Consider the following 15652-nt stretch of genomic DNA (forward strand, 5'->3'; position numbering starts at 1 on the left):
TGTTCGTGGCTGCGGATCGTTAGCTGTCTTCCTGTTTGTCCTATATAGTGTTTTGTGCAGTCCTTGCATGGGATTTTGTACACTACATTAGTTTTGCTCATGCTGGGTATTGGGTCCTTCGTTCTGGTGAGTTGTTGTCTGAGGGTGGCTATTGGTTTGTGTGCAGTTATAAGTCCTAGTGGTCGCAGTAGTCTGGCTGTCATTTCTGAAATGCTCCTGATGTATGGTAGTGTGGCTAGTCCTTTGGGTTGCGGCACGTCCTCGTTCCGTTCCGTTTTCCTCTATTTTCTCTATAACTCTCTATTCTCTTGCTGATTAAAAATCTACTTCAGCCAAGAATAGACTTAATGAATTAACCTCTACAGTGCTGTGTAGTAAAGAATTATACAAGTTCTTACCCTCTGAAAGAAGAAATTCCTCATCTGTGTCTTAAATGGTCGACCCCTGATTCTGAAATTATGCCCTCTGATTCTAAATGCTTCCTATTACCCGAACTTGTAAACTAGCTTTTTGTGATTCGTGAACTAGGACCCCCAAATCCCTGTGGTGCAGCTTTGTGCAGTTTTTCTCTCCATTTGAATAATATTCAGCTCACCATTCTTCCTGCCTCACATTTACCACAATCTGCTAAATTAATCTGCTAAATTTTTGCCATTCTCTTAATCAGTCTCTTTCCCTCTTCTGAACATATATGTCATCCTCACAAGTCATTTCCCAAATGTTTTGTATGACACTTGCAAACGTAGCAATTGTACATTCGCTTCTGTCATTCAAGGCGTGAATATATTTTGTAAATATTTGCGGCCCCAGCACTCCACTAATTATTCCACTGTAAATGCCCCTTGCAGCCCAATTCTCTCTTTGGTAAATTCATCAATGCTGCTATACCACCCCCCAACACCATGAGTCCTTATCTTTTTAAGATGCCTACGTGCAGTGCGTTATCAATTCCTTTTTTGAAATTAAAATATAGATTTACTGGTTCCATTTTATCTATTCTGCTTTTACATCAAAGAATCCTATCAAATCGAATGGATTAGTTGGAGAGACAGTTAGAGGCAATGAGGAATTTACAAGAGCAGGGGATGTGATGGATGGCAGCTCGAGGAAGGGGAAAAAGTTGCAGATACAGTCACATAGATGGGTTAATTCCAGGAAAGGTAAGAGAGGTAGGCAGATAGTGTAGGAGTCTTCTGTGGCTATCCCCATTTCAAACAAGTATGCTGTTTTCAAAAGTGTAGGGGGTGATGGATTCTCAGGGGAACATAGCGCAATCAGCCATGTGTCTGGTATTGAGACTGGCTCCAATGCAATGAGGCGTATGTCGGGTTCCAAGTGATCGATTGTGTTAGGGGACTCTCTAGTCTGAGGTACAGACAAAAGTTTCTGTGGCCAGCAACGGAAAAATCAGAATGGTGTGTTGCTTCCCTGGTGCTAGGATCAAGGATGTCTCAGAGAGGGTGCAGAATGTTCTCAAGGGCGAGAGGGGCCAGCAGGAAGTCATTGTACACATTGGAACCAAAAACATAGGAAAGGAAAGTGTTGAGATTCTGAAGGGAGATTACAGAGAGTTAATTAGGAATTTAAAAAGGAGGTCCTTGAGAGTAGTAATATCTGGATTACTCGCGGTGCTGTGAGCTAGTGAGGGCAAGAATAGGAGGATAGAGCAGATGAATGCATGGTCGAAGAGCTGGTGTACTGGAGAAGGATTCACATTTTTGAATCATTGGTAGCTCTTTTGGAGTAGAAGTGACCTGTACAAGAATCTAAATTGGAAGGGGACTAATATACTGGCAGTGAAATATGCTAGAGCTGTTCGGGAGGATTTAAACTAATAAGGTGGCGTGGGGTGGTACCCAGGGAGAGAGTGAGGAAAGAGATCAATCTGAGACTGGTACAGTTGAGAACAAAGGTGAGTCAAACAGTCAGGGCAGGCAGGGACAAAGCAGAGAACAAGGTTGGACTGATAAATTAAACTGCATTTATTTCAATGCAAGGGGCCTAACAGGGAAGGCAGAAGAACTCAGGGCATGGTTAGGAACATGGGACTGGGATATCATAGCAGTTGCAGAAATGTGGCTCAGGGATGGACAGGACTGGCAGCTTAATCTTCTCGGGTACAAATGCTACAGGAAGGACAGAAAGGGAGGCAAGAGAGGAGGGGGAGTGGCATTTTTGATAAGGGATAGCATTACAGCTGTACTGAGGGAGGATATTCCCGGAAATACATGCAGGGAAGTTATTTGGGTGGAATTGAGAAATAAGAAAGGGATGATCACCTAATTGGGATTGTATTATAGACCCTGAAATACTCAGAGGAAAATTGAGAAACAAATTTGTAAGGAGATCTCCGTTATTGGCAAGAATAATAGGGTGGTTATTGTAGGGGATTTTAACTTTCCAAAAATAGATTGGGGCTGCCATAGTGTTAAGGGTTTAGATAGAGAGGAATTTGTTAAGTGTGTACAAGAAAATTGTCTGATTCAGTATGTGGATGTACCTACTATGGAAGGTGCAAAACTTGACCTACTCTTGGGAAATAAGGCATGGCAGGTGATTGAGATGTCAGTGGGGGAGCACTTTGGGGCCAGTGACCATAATTCTATTAGTTTTAAAACAGAGATGGAAAAGGATAGACCAGTTCTAAATTGGAGAAGGGCCAATTTTGACGGTATAGGGAAAAACTTTCGAAAGCTGATTGGGGGCAGATATTCACAGGTAAAGGGAAAGCTGGAAAATGGAAAGCCTTCAGAAATGAGAAAATGCGAGTCAGTATATTCTTGTTAGGTTGAAAAGAAGGCTGGTAGGTATAGGGAATGCTGGATGTCTAAAGAAATTGAAAGTTTGGTTAAGAAAAAGAAGGAAGCACATGTCAGGTTGGACAGGAAAGAGTGAGTGAACGCTTGGAAGAGTATAAAGGCAGTAGGAGTATACTTAAGAGAGAAATCAGGAGAGCAAAAAGGGGACATGAGATGGCTTTGGCAAATAGAGTTAAGGAGAGTCCAAAAGGATTTTACAAATACATTAAGGAGTAAAGAGTAACCACAGAGAGAATAAGGCCCCTCAACGATCAGCAAGGCAGCCTTTGTGTGGAGCCGCAGGAGATGGGGGAGATACAAAGATTATTTTGCATCAGTATTTACTGTGGAAAAGGAACTGTAAGATATAGATGTAGGGAAATAGATGGTGACATCTTGCAAAATGTCCAGATTACAGAGGAGGAAGTGTTGGATATCTTGAAACGCATAAAAGTGAATAAATCCCCAGGACCTGATCAGGTGTACCCTAGAACTCTGGGAAGCTAGGGAAATGATTGCTGGGCCTTTTGCTGAGATATTTGTATCATTGATAGTCACAAGTGAGGTGCCGGAAGACTGGAGGTTGGCTAATGTGGTGCCACTGTTTAAGAAAGGTGGTAAGGACAAGCCAGGGAACTATAGACCAGTGAGCCTGACATCGGTGGTGGGCAAGTTGTTGGAGGCAATCCTGGGGGACACGATGTACATGTGTTTGGAAAGGCAAGGCCTCATTCGGGATAGTCAACATGGCTTTGTGTGTGGAAAACCATTTCTCACAAACTTGATTGAGTTTTTTGAAGAAGTAACAAAGAGTATTGACGAGGGCAGGGCGGTAGATGTGATCTGGATGGACTTCAGCAAGGCGTTCAAGGTTCCCCATGGGAGATTTGTCAGCAAGGTTAGATCTCACGGAAAACAGGGAGAACTAGCCATTTGAATACAGAACTGGCTCAAAGGTAGAAGACAGAGGGTGGTGGTAGAGGGTTGTTTTTTAGACTGGAGGCCTGTGACCAGTGGAGTGACACATTGGTTGGTGCTGGCTCCACTACTTTTCATCATTTATATAATGATTTGAATGTGAATATAGGGGGTATTGTTAGTAAGTTTGTGGATGACACCAAAATTGGAGATGTCGTGGACAGCGATGAAGGTTACCTCAGATTACAACAGGATCTTGATCAGATTGGCCAGTGGGCTGAGGAGTGGCAGATGGAGTTTAATTTCGATAAATGTGAGGTGCTGCATTTTGGAAAAGCAAATCAGAGTAGGACTTGTAAACCTTAATGGTACGGTCCTAGGGAGTGTTGCTGAACAAAGAGACCTTGGAGTGCAGGTTCATAGCTCCTTGAAAGTGAAGTCGCAGGTGGATGCGATTGTGAAGAAGGTCTTTGGTATGTTTTCATTTATTGGTCAGAGTATTGAGTATAGCAGTTGGGAGGGCATGTTGCGACTGTACAAGACATCTGTTGGAATATTGCGTGCAATTCTGGTTGATGTTGTGAAACTTGAAAGGGTTCAGAAAAGATTCACAATGATGTTGCCAGGGTTGGAGGGTTTGAGCTATAGGGAGGGGTTGAATAGGCTGGGGCTATTTTCCCTGAAGCGTCAGAGGCTGAAGGATGACCTTTATAGAAGTTTATTAAATCATGAGGGACATGGATAGGATAAATAGACAAAGTCTTTTCCCTGGGGTGGGGAAGTCCAGAATTAGAGGGCATAGGTTTAGAGTGAGAGGGGAAAGATATAAACAAGACCTAAGAGGCAACTTTTTCACGCAGAGGGTGATATGTGTATGGAATGAGCTGCCAGAGGAAGTGGTGGCGGCTAGTACAATTGCAACATTTAATAGGCACCGGGATGGGTGTATGAATAGAAAGGGTTTGGAGGGATATGGGCCAGATGCTGGTAGGTGGGAGTAGATTGGGTTGGGATATCTGGTTGGCATGGACGAGTTGGACCAAAGGGTCTGTTTCTGTGCTGAATATTTCTATGACTCTATAATTCTAATAAATTGTCAGGTATGATTTCCCCTGCATGAAGCTGTGCAGACTGTGCTTGATTACATTAGATATTTCAAATTACAAGTAGCTCTGCATAACGTGCATTTCGGCGGCGAGATTTGGCTATAATGTCTCTGAAGAATTAGGGAATGGTATTTTGGAGAGTGTTTGCCTCCATTTGAAATAGTGCGGTTTCAGTGGGGATCAGTTTGTGTGTTCCGTTCTGTGCATGCAGAGATGTCCGTGCCGAAATCTTCGTGCCTATCTGCATGTGTATCAATGTCATTTGCCAATAGAGCAGCTTTCTGTGAGAAGTACTGTACAGAGAGCAGCTTCCTTAAATTTTGTAAATGTACTGTTTTAAATTTACTTTTGTTCATTAATAAATAGATTTCAACCTTCAATCAGGCTGTGCGATACTTTGCATTCGACCTTTGGGTGATTTCTGAGTGATCGTGAATGATTTCTTTTGCTGGTCTGCCCCAACCCGACTTTTTCCTTGACCCCATTATTTATAATAAACAATTTTCTGTCAAACGAGGTTTCGCTGGAATGCATTACGGTGTTTTAGGAGAACCACCTGTTTTTGCCATTATATCCTCTATAACAGACTCTATTGAGCAAACTGGTCTGCAGTTACCTTTTTTGCTTCCTTGCCTTTTTGAATAAATGTGGTACATCAGTTTTCCAATCCTCTGGGACTTGGAGAATTCAGGGATTTTGGAGATTACTCAAAGTGCGTCCTCTAATCTCTTTCGGCACTTGCCTAAAGGATGCAACCCATCAAGTTCAGGGGCTTATTGGCCTTTAGCCCTATTAGTTTCCCTAGTACTTTTTTCCTAGTACTAGTTATTACAATTATTTCCTCTCCATTTTGCCTCTTCTTATTTAGTATTTATGGAATGCTGTTAGTGTCTTCTAACATGATGTCTAACACAAAGTATTTATTCAACTCCTGGACCATTTCCTGATTTCCCATTATGATTTCCCCAGCCTCATTGTCTAATGCTCCAACATTGTTCTTTACATATTTAAAGAAGCCTTTACTGTCAATTTTTATATTAATTGTTAGTTTACTCCCAACATATTTTCTCCCTCTTTATTTTCCTTGGGACGTATTTTCATGGGATTTTAAACTTGCCAATCCTCTAGCTTACTGCTAATCTCTGCACATAGTATGTATTTTTTTCTTTCAAATTGATACTATCCTTAACTTTCTCAGTTGAATAGCATTGGTTTATCCTTTTCCTAAAATCTCCCTCTTCAATGGGATATATCTTTGTGGTGTATCGTTAACTATTTTCTTAAATATCTGCCATTGCTCATTAACCTTCTTAACTCCCCAGCCCAGCCCAGCCCATCTCTGCACTCATTCCTTTCTAATTGCGTTGATTTAAGATGTGCAGTTATTTCTGACCCAAGTTCCTCACTCAAGCTGAATGCTTAATTCCACCAAGTTGTTATACCTGTTTTCCAGGGGATTGTTTACCCTGCGAGCATTTATTAAAAGCTGCTTCGTTACACTTTGAGGTCCAAATATCCTGATCCATGGTTTGATGCACTGCATTTTTCTTTCTAGGAAGCTGTCTTAAGTGCACTGTATGAACTTTTTCTCATGACTACCTTTGCCAAGTTGATTTTTGAAAACTGTGTGAAAAATGAAGTCAACCATAATTAATGTTCTGCCTATTTTTACATTCTCTCATTATTTCCTGATTTATTCTGCAACCTACAATATAGCTGTTGTTCGGGCATCTATAAACAACTTCCGTCAGTCTTCATCCCCGTGTCATTTCTTACCTCCACCCAAATGGATTTTTCCCAGTTCAAGATAATTGTTTTCACTATTTACTTATTCCATCTTGCACTAACAAAGCTATCTCATCACCCTTTCCTTCCTGCCGATTCTTTTGGAAAGTAACATACCCATGAATTGTTTTTGCCCTACTTTTGATGTCTTTGTAGCTGTTTCTCTGTAATTATTATAAGACTATGACCATTAGCTTATGATGCCATTTTGTGACACCTGCACAAATGTTTTCTTGATAAATTTGAAATAGTTCTCCCATTATAAGAATTAAACAGTTTTTTTTACGTCATTGAATTATTTGGACTTATTTAGTATTTCTATGAATACTTGAGGACTGCATTGCTTTTATTTAATTTGTCCATTGTATTAAATGTTGAATATCTTGATTGTCTGGTTACTTATATAACAGGTATGTTGGTTATATTAAAAAACAGCTTATTTACATGCAATATTATGGCAACGCATTACTATGGTGAAGCGTTTCTGGTTTTCTAACACATTTGTCTGTCTTCTGATTGTTCCTATAATATATTGTGCAGTATTTATTACGCAGAGTTTATCCATGTTTAATGCTGTAATATCTGACCAGCAGTTCTACTGTTTTCAGTCAATAGGGAATTACTTGGTGACCAGGAAGGAATCGATGTGTTGCTGCAGCAGTTATCAGTGAGTATCTGTATTCTCTCGTCCCTGACTCGTTCAGTATACTTAACATTTTTTTTAAAAAATGCATCAGAGGTCTTCTCTCATTATCAGTCAGATATAAATTGTATCTGAATTCTCAGTAACACACACTGCTATTTCGCATATGGATGTGAACATGAGGTTTTTCCATCTGCAGCTGTGGATGGGTGGATGGATTATAGCAGAAGTTTGCAAAGAAGAACTTCAGTGTAATGCCTCTCATTTACATAGATTGTCCCAAACTATGATAGATCTAATTAATAACTTTTTTTTTAATGAAGTCACTTGTATTGTAGGCATGTTTTGAAGCTGTTTGTGCACAGCCCATTTCCATGAGCAGCATTCAGATGCATGGCCACTTGATCTGTCTTACTGATATTGGTTGAAAGAGCTTGTTGGAGACCTTATGATTCTAAAAGTCATGAAAATGGGATTTTGTGCGTTGTAAGTAAGATTCTTCAATATTGCATTGTCTAACTTACATTGCTTAAGTAATAAAGTGGACTTGAACCCACTGTTTAAGGTGACTTATTACCATCTAAATCAATGTGCCACAAGTGGGCTCCAATTGATTTTACATTCGACTTCAAATTTATTGCGACACTTACTTTTCAGGATGTTGCACAGTTTAGGACTTTGGCACAAGATTAGACAGGCCATTTGGCCCTTCATGTCTGCTCAAGGCACTATTTGTAGCAAATATTTCACATTCTGAAAGATTTAATAATTCCATCACCTTGACCCAAGGTTTAATCCAGAAAAGAATGACATCAATGTTTTGGTACCTAACTGAATTTTACATTGTTATTTCACTGATGTGTTTCACATATTTCCCTCTAGTTCCAAGTTAGTAAATTGTCAATAGCTGTAATTGAGTCTGCAGGAATGATACAAGAATGAAACTTCTAGACCTTGTACCTCCTGATACTGAAATGACAGGATATAGTTACATGAATGAATGAGTAATATTAGACCATTCAGACCCATGAGCCTGGTCCATCACTGAATAAGAGCATGGTTTGTCTGTTTGATTTTAATTCCACGTTCCATTTACCCCGATAATATGTGATTCCCTTGTCTAATTAGAATCTATCTGCCTCTACCTTAAAAATATTTAATGGTACTTATCTCCACCATCTTCTGAGGCAAAGTTCCACAGTCTCTCAATCCTCCAAGAGAAGAATTTTCTCCTAACCTTTGTCCTAAATGTCTGATCCCTAATTTTAAAGCAGTGCTCCTCATTTGGATTTGATCACGCGAGGAAACATCCTTTCCAGGTTCACCTTGTCAAGACCATTGGGGATTTTGCGCACTTCAGTCAACTGCACTGCCCCCTCTGGAAAAAAAACCTCTAGTGGAGACAAACCCCTTCTGTCACATGACAACCCATTCATTTCATAAATTCAGTAAATCTCTGAACCTCTTTTTGTCTATTAAATTGAAAATGTTAGACCAGCGAAAAGGACTTTTGCATTGCTCAGTTGTTTTGTTAACTTTATTTTGAAATAATCATTTGTACATCACCTCATCCATAAGTGTTGTGACCAGGTGAGAATGAAGAACATTTAATAAATCACTGCAGCATTGGCAGTGCACTGGTATGTTTTATGACATACCAGATAACCTTTCCCCAACAAAGGTGCAAGGTCCAGCCATGCTTTGGCATTTTACCAGTGCCCTTTCCTCCATCAGAAGATCATAATGGGGGATTTTTGCTAATGATTGCAAATGGTCAGATCCATTTGCAAATCCACAGATTATAGAGAAGGCAGAGGACAAGGAAATTGATAGATTTTTAAAAGAAATAGGTTGAAAGGTTGTGGGGAGCCAGCAGGAAAGTAGACCAGCAATGAACACATTGAATAGCAGTACAGGCTCGAGAAGCTGAGTTACCTACTCCTGTCATTTTGGGAATTACCATCTCCAACAAAAGAGAAATTAGCTGCCTCCAGTTTATATTCAACAGCATAACCATGATAAGAGACATAACTATGATAAAACCTCTGTCAATAACATCTGTGGCAGGGCTTTTAGGAGTGGGAAACTTAACTGGACCAACCACACATGTACTGTGGCTACACAAGCAGCTCAGAGGCTCTATGTTCTGTGATAGAGATTAATTACTAGTCCAATAGAGTTCACAGCACATCACTGCATTAAAGGTCCTGAAGAGTCTTTCTGTTCAAAAATGGGCCTTATCTATCTTTTCTAACATATTTCTCTTTGGTTGCTCTTTTTAATACTTTTATAAAATTCCAAAGTTAAAATGGATTTTAGACAAAAGTTTGAGTTTGACATTATTTTATCAATGAAATACAGTAGTCATTGGTTCTGTTACTGTGCTATTCGTCTGCTGTTGAAGACAGATAAGAATAAAATCAGTGGCACAATTTTTAAGTATTGAATGATGGATATTCTTTTTAAGAACGGATCTGTTATCTGTCACAAAACACATGCAAAATGATTTCTGTGAATTTCTAATTCTGGAAGCCAGCCTTTATTCAAAGGTTTATAATGGCTACAAATTCTACTTTTGCTGAGATATAAGTACTGCCTAAGATCAGTGCACACATGTAGAATGGGCTTTTGTTGAATTCTTTGTTCTTGCTATGCCTTTCTTAGGAGAATAAGGTGAAATAAAAAACGGAAAGATGTGTGACATTTTATTTAGAGTGAAGTAATCAAATAGAATTTATTTCGCAACATGAAGGTCCATCTATTTAATTGAATTGAGACTTTTAAATGGTGGTATGGAAGAATTAAATAGCTTTCTAGGCAGTTATCCTTGTTATTAATAGTGCAATAGAAAAGTGCTGAACAATTACTTGCTATAACTATTTTTAGATGGAATATTCTGATAACTAAATTGCATCAGTTGCAAAATAGAAAAGCTATACAATCTGTTCAGTCTTGTAAAATGCATAGCAGTAATGTTTGTGTTGCAAACTTAAAGTTTGCTGTAGGATATGATTTCTGCAAAACCAGACGAAAGGAAGGTATATATCAGGATTCCCTCAAGTTCTTCCCCTGCTTTTCTTAACCTATATTAATGACCTAGGTTTGTACAGGGTTGAATTTCAAAATTTTCATATAACAGAGCGCTTTAAATTATTGCAACAGGATTGTGATAAATTTCAAGAGAACTTAGACTGGTTTAATGGGCAGAAGAATGGCAGGTGAAATTTAATACAAAGCATTGCACAGTGATTTATTTTGGCAGTAAGAATGAGGAGAAATAAGATAAAATTCAGGTCTCAATTCTACAGCGGCTGCAGGAACAGAGAGATCCATGGCTACATCTGCAGAAGTCATTGAAAGTCAGCAAGGCAATTAATAAAATGGAATGTTAAGCTTTATAAATAGAGGCAAAACAAAAGCAAGAAAGTTGTAAGAAACCCATATAAGGCCTGGTTTGGTTACAATGGAATGTTGTGTTCCATTTTGGGCAACACACTTTAGGAAAGGTAAGAAGGTATGAGAGGAAGTCCAGATGGGATTCATAAAGGTTCCAGCAATGAGAAATCAGTTCTGTGGGTAGTTTAAAGAAACTGAGGTTTCTTGGAGAATAATAGATAAACATAGGAGCAGATGGAGGCCATTCAGCCCTTTGAGCCTGCTCCACCCTTCATCACGATCCTGGCTGATCATCCAACTCAATAGCCTAATCCTGCTTTCTCCCCAAAACCTTTGATCCCTTTCGCCCCATGTGCTATATCTAGCTGCCTCTTAAATACATTCAATGCTTTGCATCAACTACTTCCTGTGGTAATGAATTCCACAGGGTCACCATTCTTTGGATGAAGAAATGTCTCCTCATCTCAGTCCTAAATGGTCTACCCCGAATCTTCTGATTGTGACCCCTGGTTCTGGACATACCCACCATCGGGAACATCGTCCCTGTGTCTACCCTGTCCCGTCCTGTTAGAATTTTATAGGTCTCTATGAGATCCCCAACCCCTTCACTCAGTGAAGACAATCCATCTCTCCTCATATGTCAGTCCCATCATCCCTGGAATCAACCTGATAAACCTTAGCTGCACTCCTCGAGAGCAAGAGCATCTTTCTTCAGAAAAGGAGATGAAAACTTCAAACAATATTTGAGATGTGGCCTCACCAGAGCCCTGATTAATTGCAACCACACATCCCTGCTCCTGTACTCTAAATCTCTCGCAATGAAGGGCAACATATCATTGTCCTTCTTTATCTCCTACTGCACCTGCATATCCAGGCCCCGTTGCAAACTCCCCTCCTCCATTTTATAGCCATTATAGCCATTCAGTTCGTAATCTGCCTCCTTGTTTTTGTTTCCAAAGTGAATAACCTCGCATTTATCCAAATTATACTGCATCTGCCATTGATTTGCCCACATACCCAACCTGTCCAGATCATGCTGAAGGATCTCTGCAACCTCATCACAGTTCAGCCTCCCACCCAACTTGGTATCATCTGCAAACTTTGAGATGTTACATTTTGTTCTTTCATCCAAATCATTAGTATATATATTGTGAACAGCTGGGGTTCTAGTATTGATCCCTGTGCCACTCCACTGATTGCCGAATTGAAAATAACCCATTAATTCCTACTGTGTCTCCTCTCTGCCAACCAGTTTTCTGTCCATCTCAATACACTTCCCCCCAATCCCCTGCACTTCAATCTTTGACAATAATCTTTTATGTGGGACTTTGTAAAATGCTTTCTGAAAGTCCAAATATACCACATTGTCTGACTCCCCCTCGTCAAATCTACTGGTTACATTTTCATAGAATTCTAACAGATTTATCAAGCATGATTTCACTTTCATAAATTCATGCTGATTCTGGCACTGCTTTCTAAACGCTCTGCTGTGAAGCCCTTAATAATGGGTTTGAGAATTTTCTCCACTACCAATATTAAACTTACTGGTCTGTAATTCCCTGGTTTCTCTCTATCTTCCTTTTTGAATATTGAAGGAACATTTGCTACCCTCCAATCTGCAGGGATTCTTCCAGAGTCTATAGAATCCTGGAAGCTCTGGTGATTTATCTGCCTTCAATCCCCTCAGTTTTTCCGGCATCATTTCTCTGCTAATATTGATTATCGTCAGTTCTTCCCTCTCACTAAATCTTGCATTCTCCAACACTTCTGGTACCTGATTTGTGTCCTCTTTTGTCAAGACAGAACCAAAGTATGTATTCAGTTGCTCAGCCATTTCTTTGTCCCCTATTATACATTCCTGTTTCTGTCTGTAGGTGACCTATATTTGTCTTCACTAATCTCTTTTTCTTCACATACCTATAGAAACTCTTAGTGCCAGTCTTTATGCTCCTTGCAAGCTTGTTTTTGTACTGTACTTTTTCCTTCCTAATCAATCCATTGGTCCTCCTTTGCTGAATTCTGAACTGCTCCCAATCCTCAGGCCTATTATTTTTCTTGGCCAATCTGTATGTTGTTTCTTGGATCAAATAATATCTCTAATTTCCTTTGTAATCCATTTGCTTTTGTGCAAGACAGGAATAAACAGTTGATGCAGATCCCCTATGCATTCCTTGAATGTTTGTCATTGGCCTGTCCATTATCACCCCTTTAAGCAACTTTCCTCAATCTGTCAAGACCACCTCGTGCTGCACATCTTCACAGTTTCCTTTATTCGGGTTCAGCATTCTAGTCTCTAAGTGAACTGTCTCAGTCTCTATCTTGATTAAAAAATTCTATCATGTTATGCTCACTCATCCCCAAGGGGTCTCCCCAAGATTGGTAATGATTCCCTTCTCGTTACACAGTACTCAGTCTAAGATGGCTTGCTCTCTAATTGATTCCTCCACATATTGATCAAGAAAACTATCTTGTATACACTCCAGGAATTCCTCCTCTATGGCATTGTGGCTAATTTGATTTACCTAATCTATTTGCAGTTTAAAGTCACCCAGATCACAAAGCATTTCTCCCAATGTTTTAATCATACTCTTGAATGTGTGTTACCTGGAACCCATATCTATTTTAAGAATTCCTAATCTATCCAGATGGTACTAGTATCTTTCAATATTCATAATGCTATTCCATTCTGGGCATCCCTCTTACCTGGAACAAAAGCATTGTCCAAAGAAGCCTGTACTAATGTGAAATAGTCTTTCAACAGCTCTGCCTTAAACTGAGAATCACTATGAATTATTATACAGTGTCTTTTACTTGCCCTGTATAAAAGTTTTGTGAGCTTCTGATACAGTTTTAAAAAAGAATGTTTCATTGCCATTGACACAATTGTCTTGGATGGTTTGATCGCAGTGGAATATTGGCTAGTTTTCTCTTCCTTAATTTCTCGTGGTACTTTTCCCTATTCTTCTCTGAGACAAATACTTGAATCTGTAGATTTGGTCAGAAGCAATAAAGCTTGCTTCCACATTCTTAATCGCCTATTATGATTTTGTTTCATTTTGAGTTCTGAATTCTTGATATGAAAATAGCACAACTACATTGCTGTTGCACTTTATTGTGAAGCTATTCAAGTACTGTACCCACATTGTGAAGGTTTGTAGCTTAGCTTGAGGTTTATGGTGTAGGTTTGCTCGCTGAGCTGTAGGTTTGATATCCAGACATTTCATTACCTGGCTAGGTAACATCATCAGTGGCGACCTCCAAGTGAAGCGAAGCTGCTTTCTATTTATATGTTTGTCCTGGATGGGGTTCCTGGGGTTTGTGGTGATGTCATTTCCTGTTTGTTTTCTGAGGGGTTGATGGATGGTATCTAGATCTGTGTGTTTGTTTATGGCGTTGTGGTTAGAGTGCCAGGCCTCTAGGAATTCTCTGGCATGTCTTTGCTTAGCCTGTCCCAGGATAGATGTGTTGTCCCAGTCAAAATGGTAGTTTTTTTCCTCCGTGTGTAGGGCTACAAGGGAGAGAAGGTTGTGTCTTTTTGTGGCTAGCTGGTGTGACAAAAAGACACGACCCTCTCTCCCTCATGCAAAGACATGCCAGAGAATTCCTAGAGGCCTGGCACTCCAACCACAACGCCATAAACAAACACACAGATCTAGATACCATCTATCAACCCCTCAGAAAACAAACAGGAAATGACATCACCACAAACCCCAGGGACCCCATCCAGGACAAACATATAAATAGAAAGCAGGAAACAACAGCTTCGCTTCACTTGCAGGTCGCCACTGATGATGTTACCTAGCCAGGTAATGAAACGTCTGGATAGCAAACCTACACCCTGTACCCACATTATAATGACTAAGATTTTCACCATCTCCTTTGTGGTGTGACCTCAAGTGTGTAGGAGACAGCAGGTGTCTTCCAATAAACTACTAATTGTACAGGGACTTAAACACGGAGGGACACGTCCTGGGAGTTCCTCCCAAAGGCAACAACGCAGTGAGTAATTTTACCTTGTGTGCCACCATTCCTGCAGCTAGACCTTTTGAGCAGCTGACCATCTAGTTCATATTCCCTGTCATGATAGGAAGAGTCCTATGTTTTGCACCTCACTTTTCTGCATTAAATTTCATCTGGACGCAATGTTTTCTTTGAGGACCTCTGAGAATTTTTTTGATGGCTACTTTTTGATTTTCGGGAGCTATACTTGGTTTTCAGGGGCTCCCTTACCTATATGTAAGTTTGCTCGCTGAGCTGAAAGGTTCGGTTTCAGACGATACGTTGCCATACTAGGTAACATCATCATTGAGCCGCTGGTGTTATGTCCCGCTTTGTATTTACGTGTTTAGGTTTCTTTGGGTTAGTGGTGTTATTTCCAGTTCTTTTCCTCAGAGGATGGTAGTTGGGGTCCAAATCAATGTGTCTGTTGATAAGAGTTCTAGTTGAATGTCATGTTTCTATGAATTCTCATGTATGTCTCTGTTTGGTTTGATGTTGTCCCAGTCAAAGTGGTGTCCTTCCTCGTCTCTGTGTAAGGATACTAGTGATAGTGGGTCATGTCGTTTTGTGGCTAGTTGATATTTATGTAACCTGGTGGCAAGTTTTCTGCCTGTTGGTCCAATGTTGTGTTTGTTACAATTCTTGCAAGGTGTTTTGTAAATTACGTTTGTTTTGCTTGTTATCTGTGTAAGGTCTTTTAAGTTCATTAGCTGCTGTTTTAGTGTATTGTGTTTGTGGGCTACCATGGTGCCAAGAGGTCTGAGTTGTCTGGCAGTCATTTCAGAAATGTCTTTGATGTAGGGGAGAGTGGTTAGGGTTTCTGGGCGCGTATTGTCTGAAGTTTTGGGTTTGTTGCTGAGAAATCGGTGGACAGTATCATTGGGTGCCCGTTCTTCTTGAATACGCTGTCTCGATTTCCTTCGCTTCGTGGTTCTTCGGTTCCCCCCCCCCCCCCCCAAGTCTACCTGCCTGCCCACCCTATCTCGCCCCTGCACACCCCGTCTCCC

The 15652-nt window shown here is 40.2% G+C and overlaps 1 protein-coding gene across 1 annotated transcript in view; it reads left to right on the plus strand.

Moving 5' to 3' along the window:
* Nucleotides 1–15652, plus strand: part of ctnnbl1 (catenin, beta like 1) — a 192568-nt gene that overhangs the window by 75913 nt on the left and 101003 nt on the right. Inside the window, exon 9 of the mRNA XM_043710185.1 lies at nucleotides 7216–7274. Within this exon, the coding sequence (XP_043566120.1) occupies nucleotides 7216–7274 (59 nt within the window). The remainder of the gene's footprint in view (nucleotides 1–7215; nucleotides 7275–15652) is intronic.

The sequence above is a fragment of the Chiloscyllium plagiosum genome, chromosome 20, assembly GCF_004010195.1.
Source record: "Chiloscyllium plagiosum isolate BGI_BamShark_2017 chromosome 20, ASM401019v2, whole genome shotgun sequence".
Lineage (NCBI taxonomy): Eukaryota > Metazoa > Chordata > Chondrichthyes > Orectolobiformes > Hemiscylliidae > Chiloscyllium > Chiloscyllium plagiosum.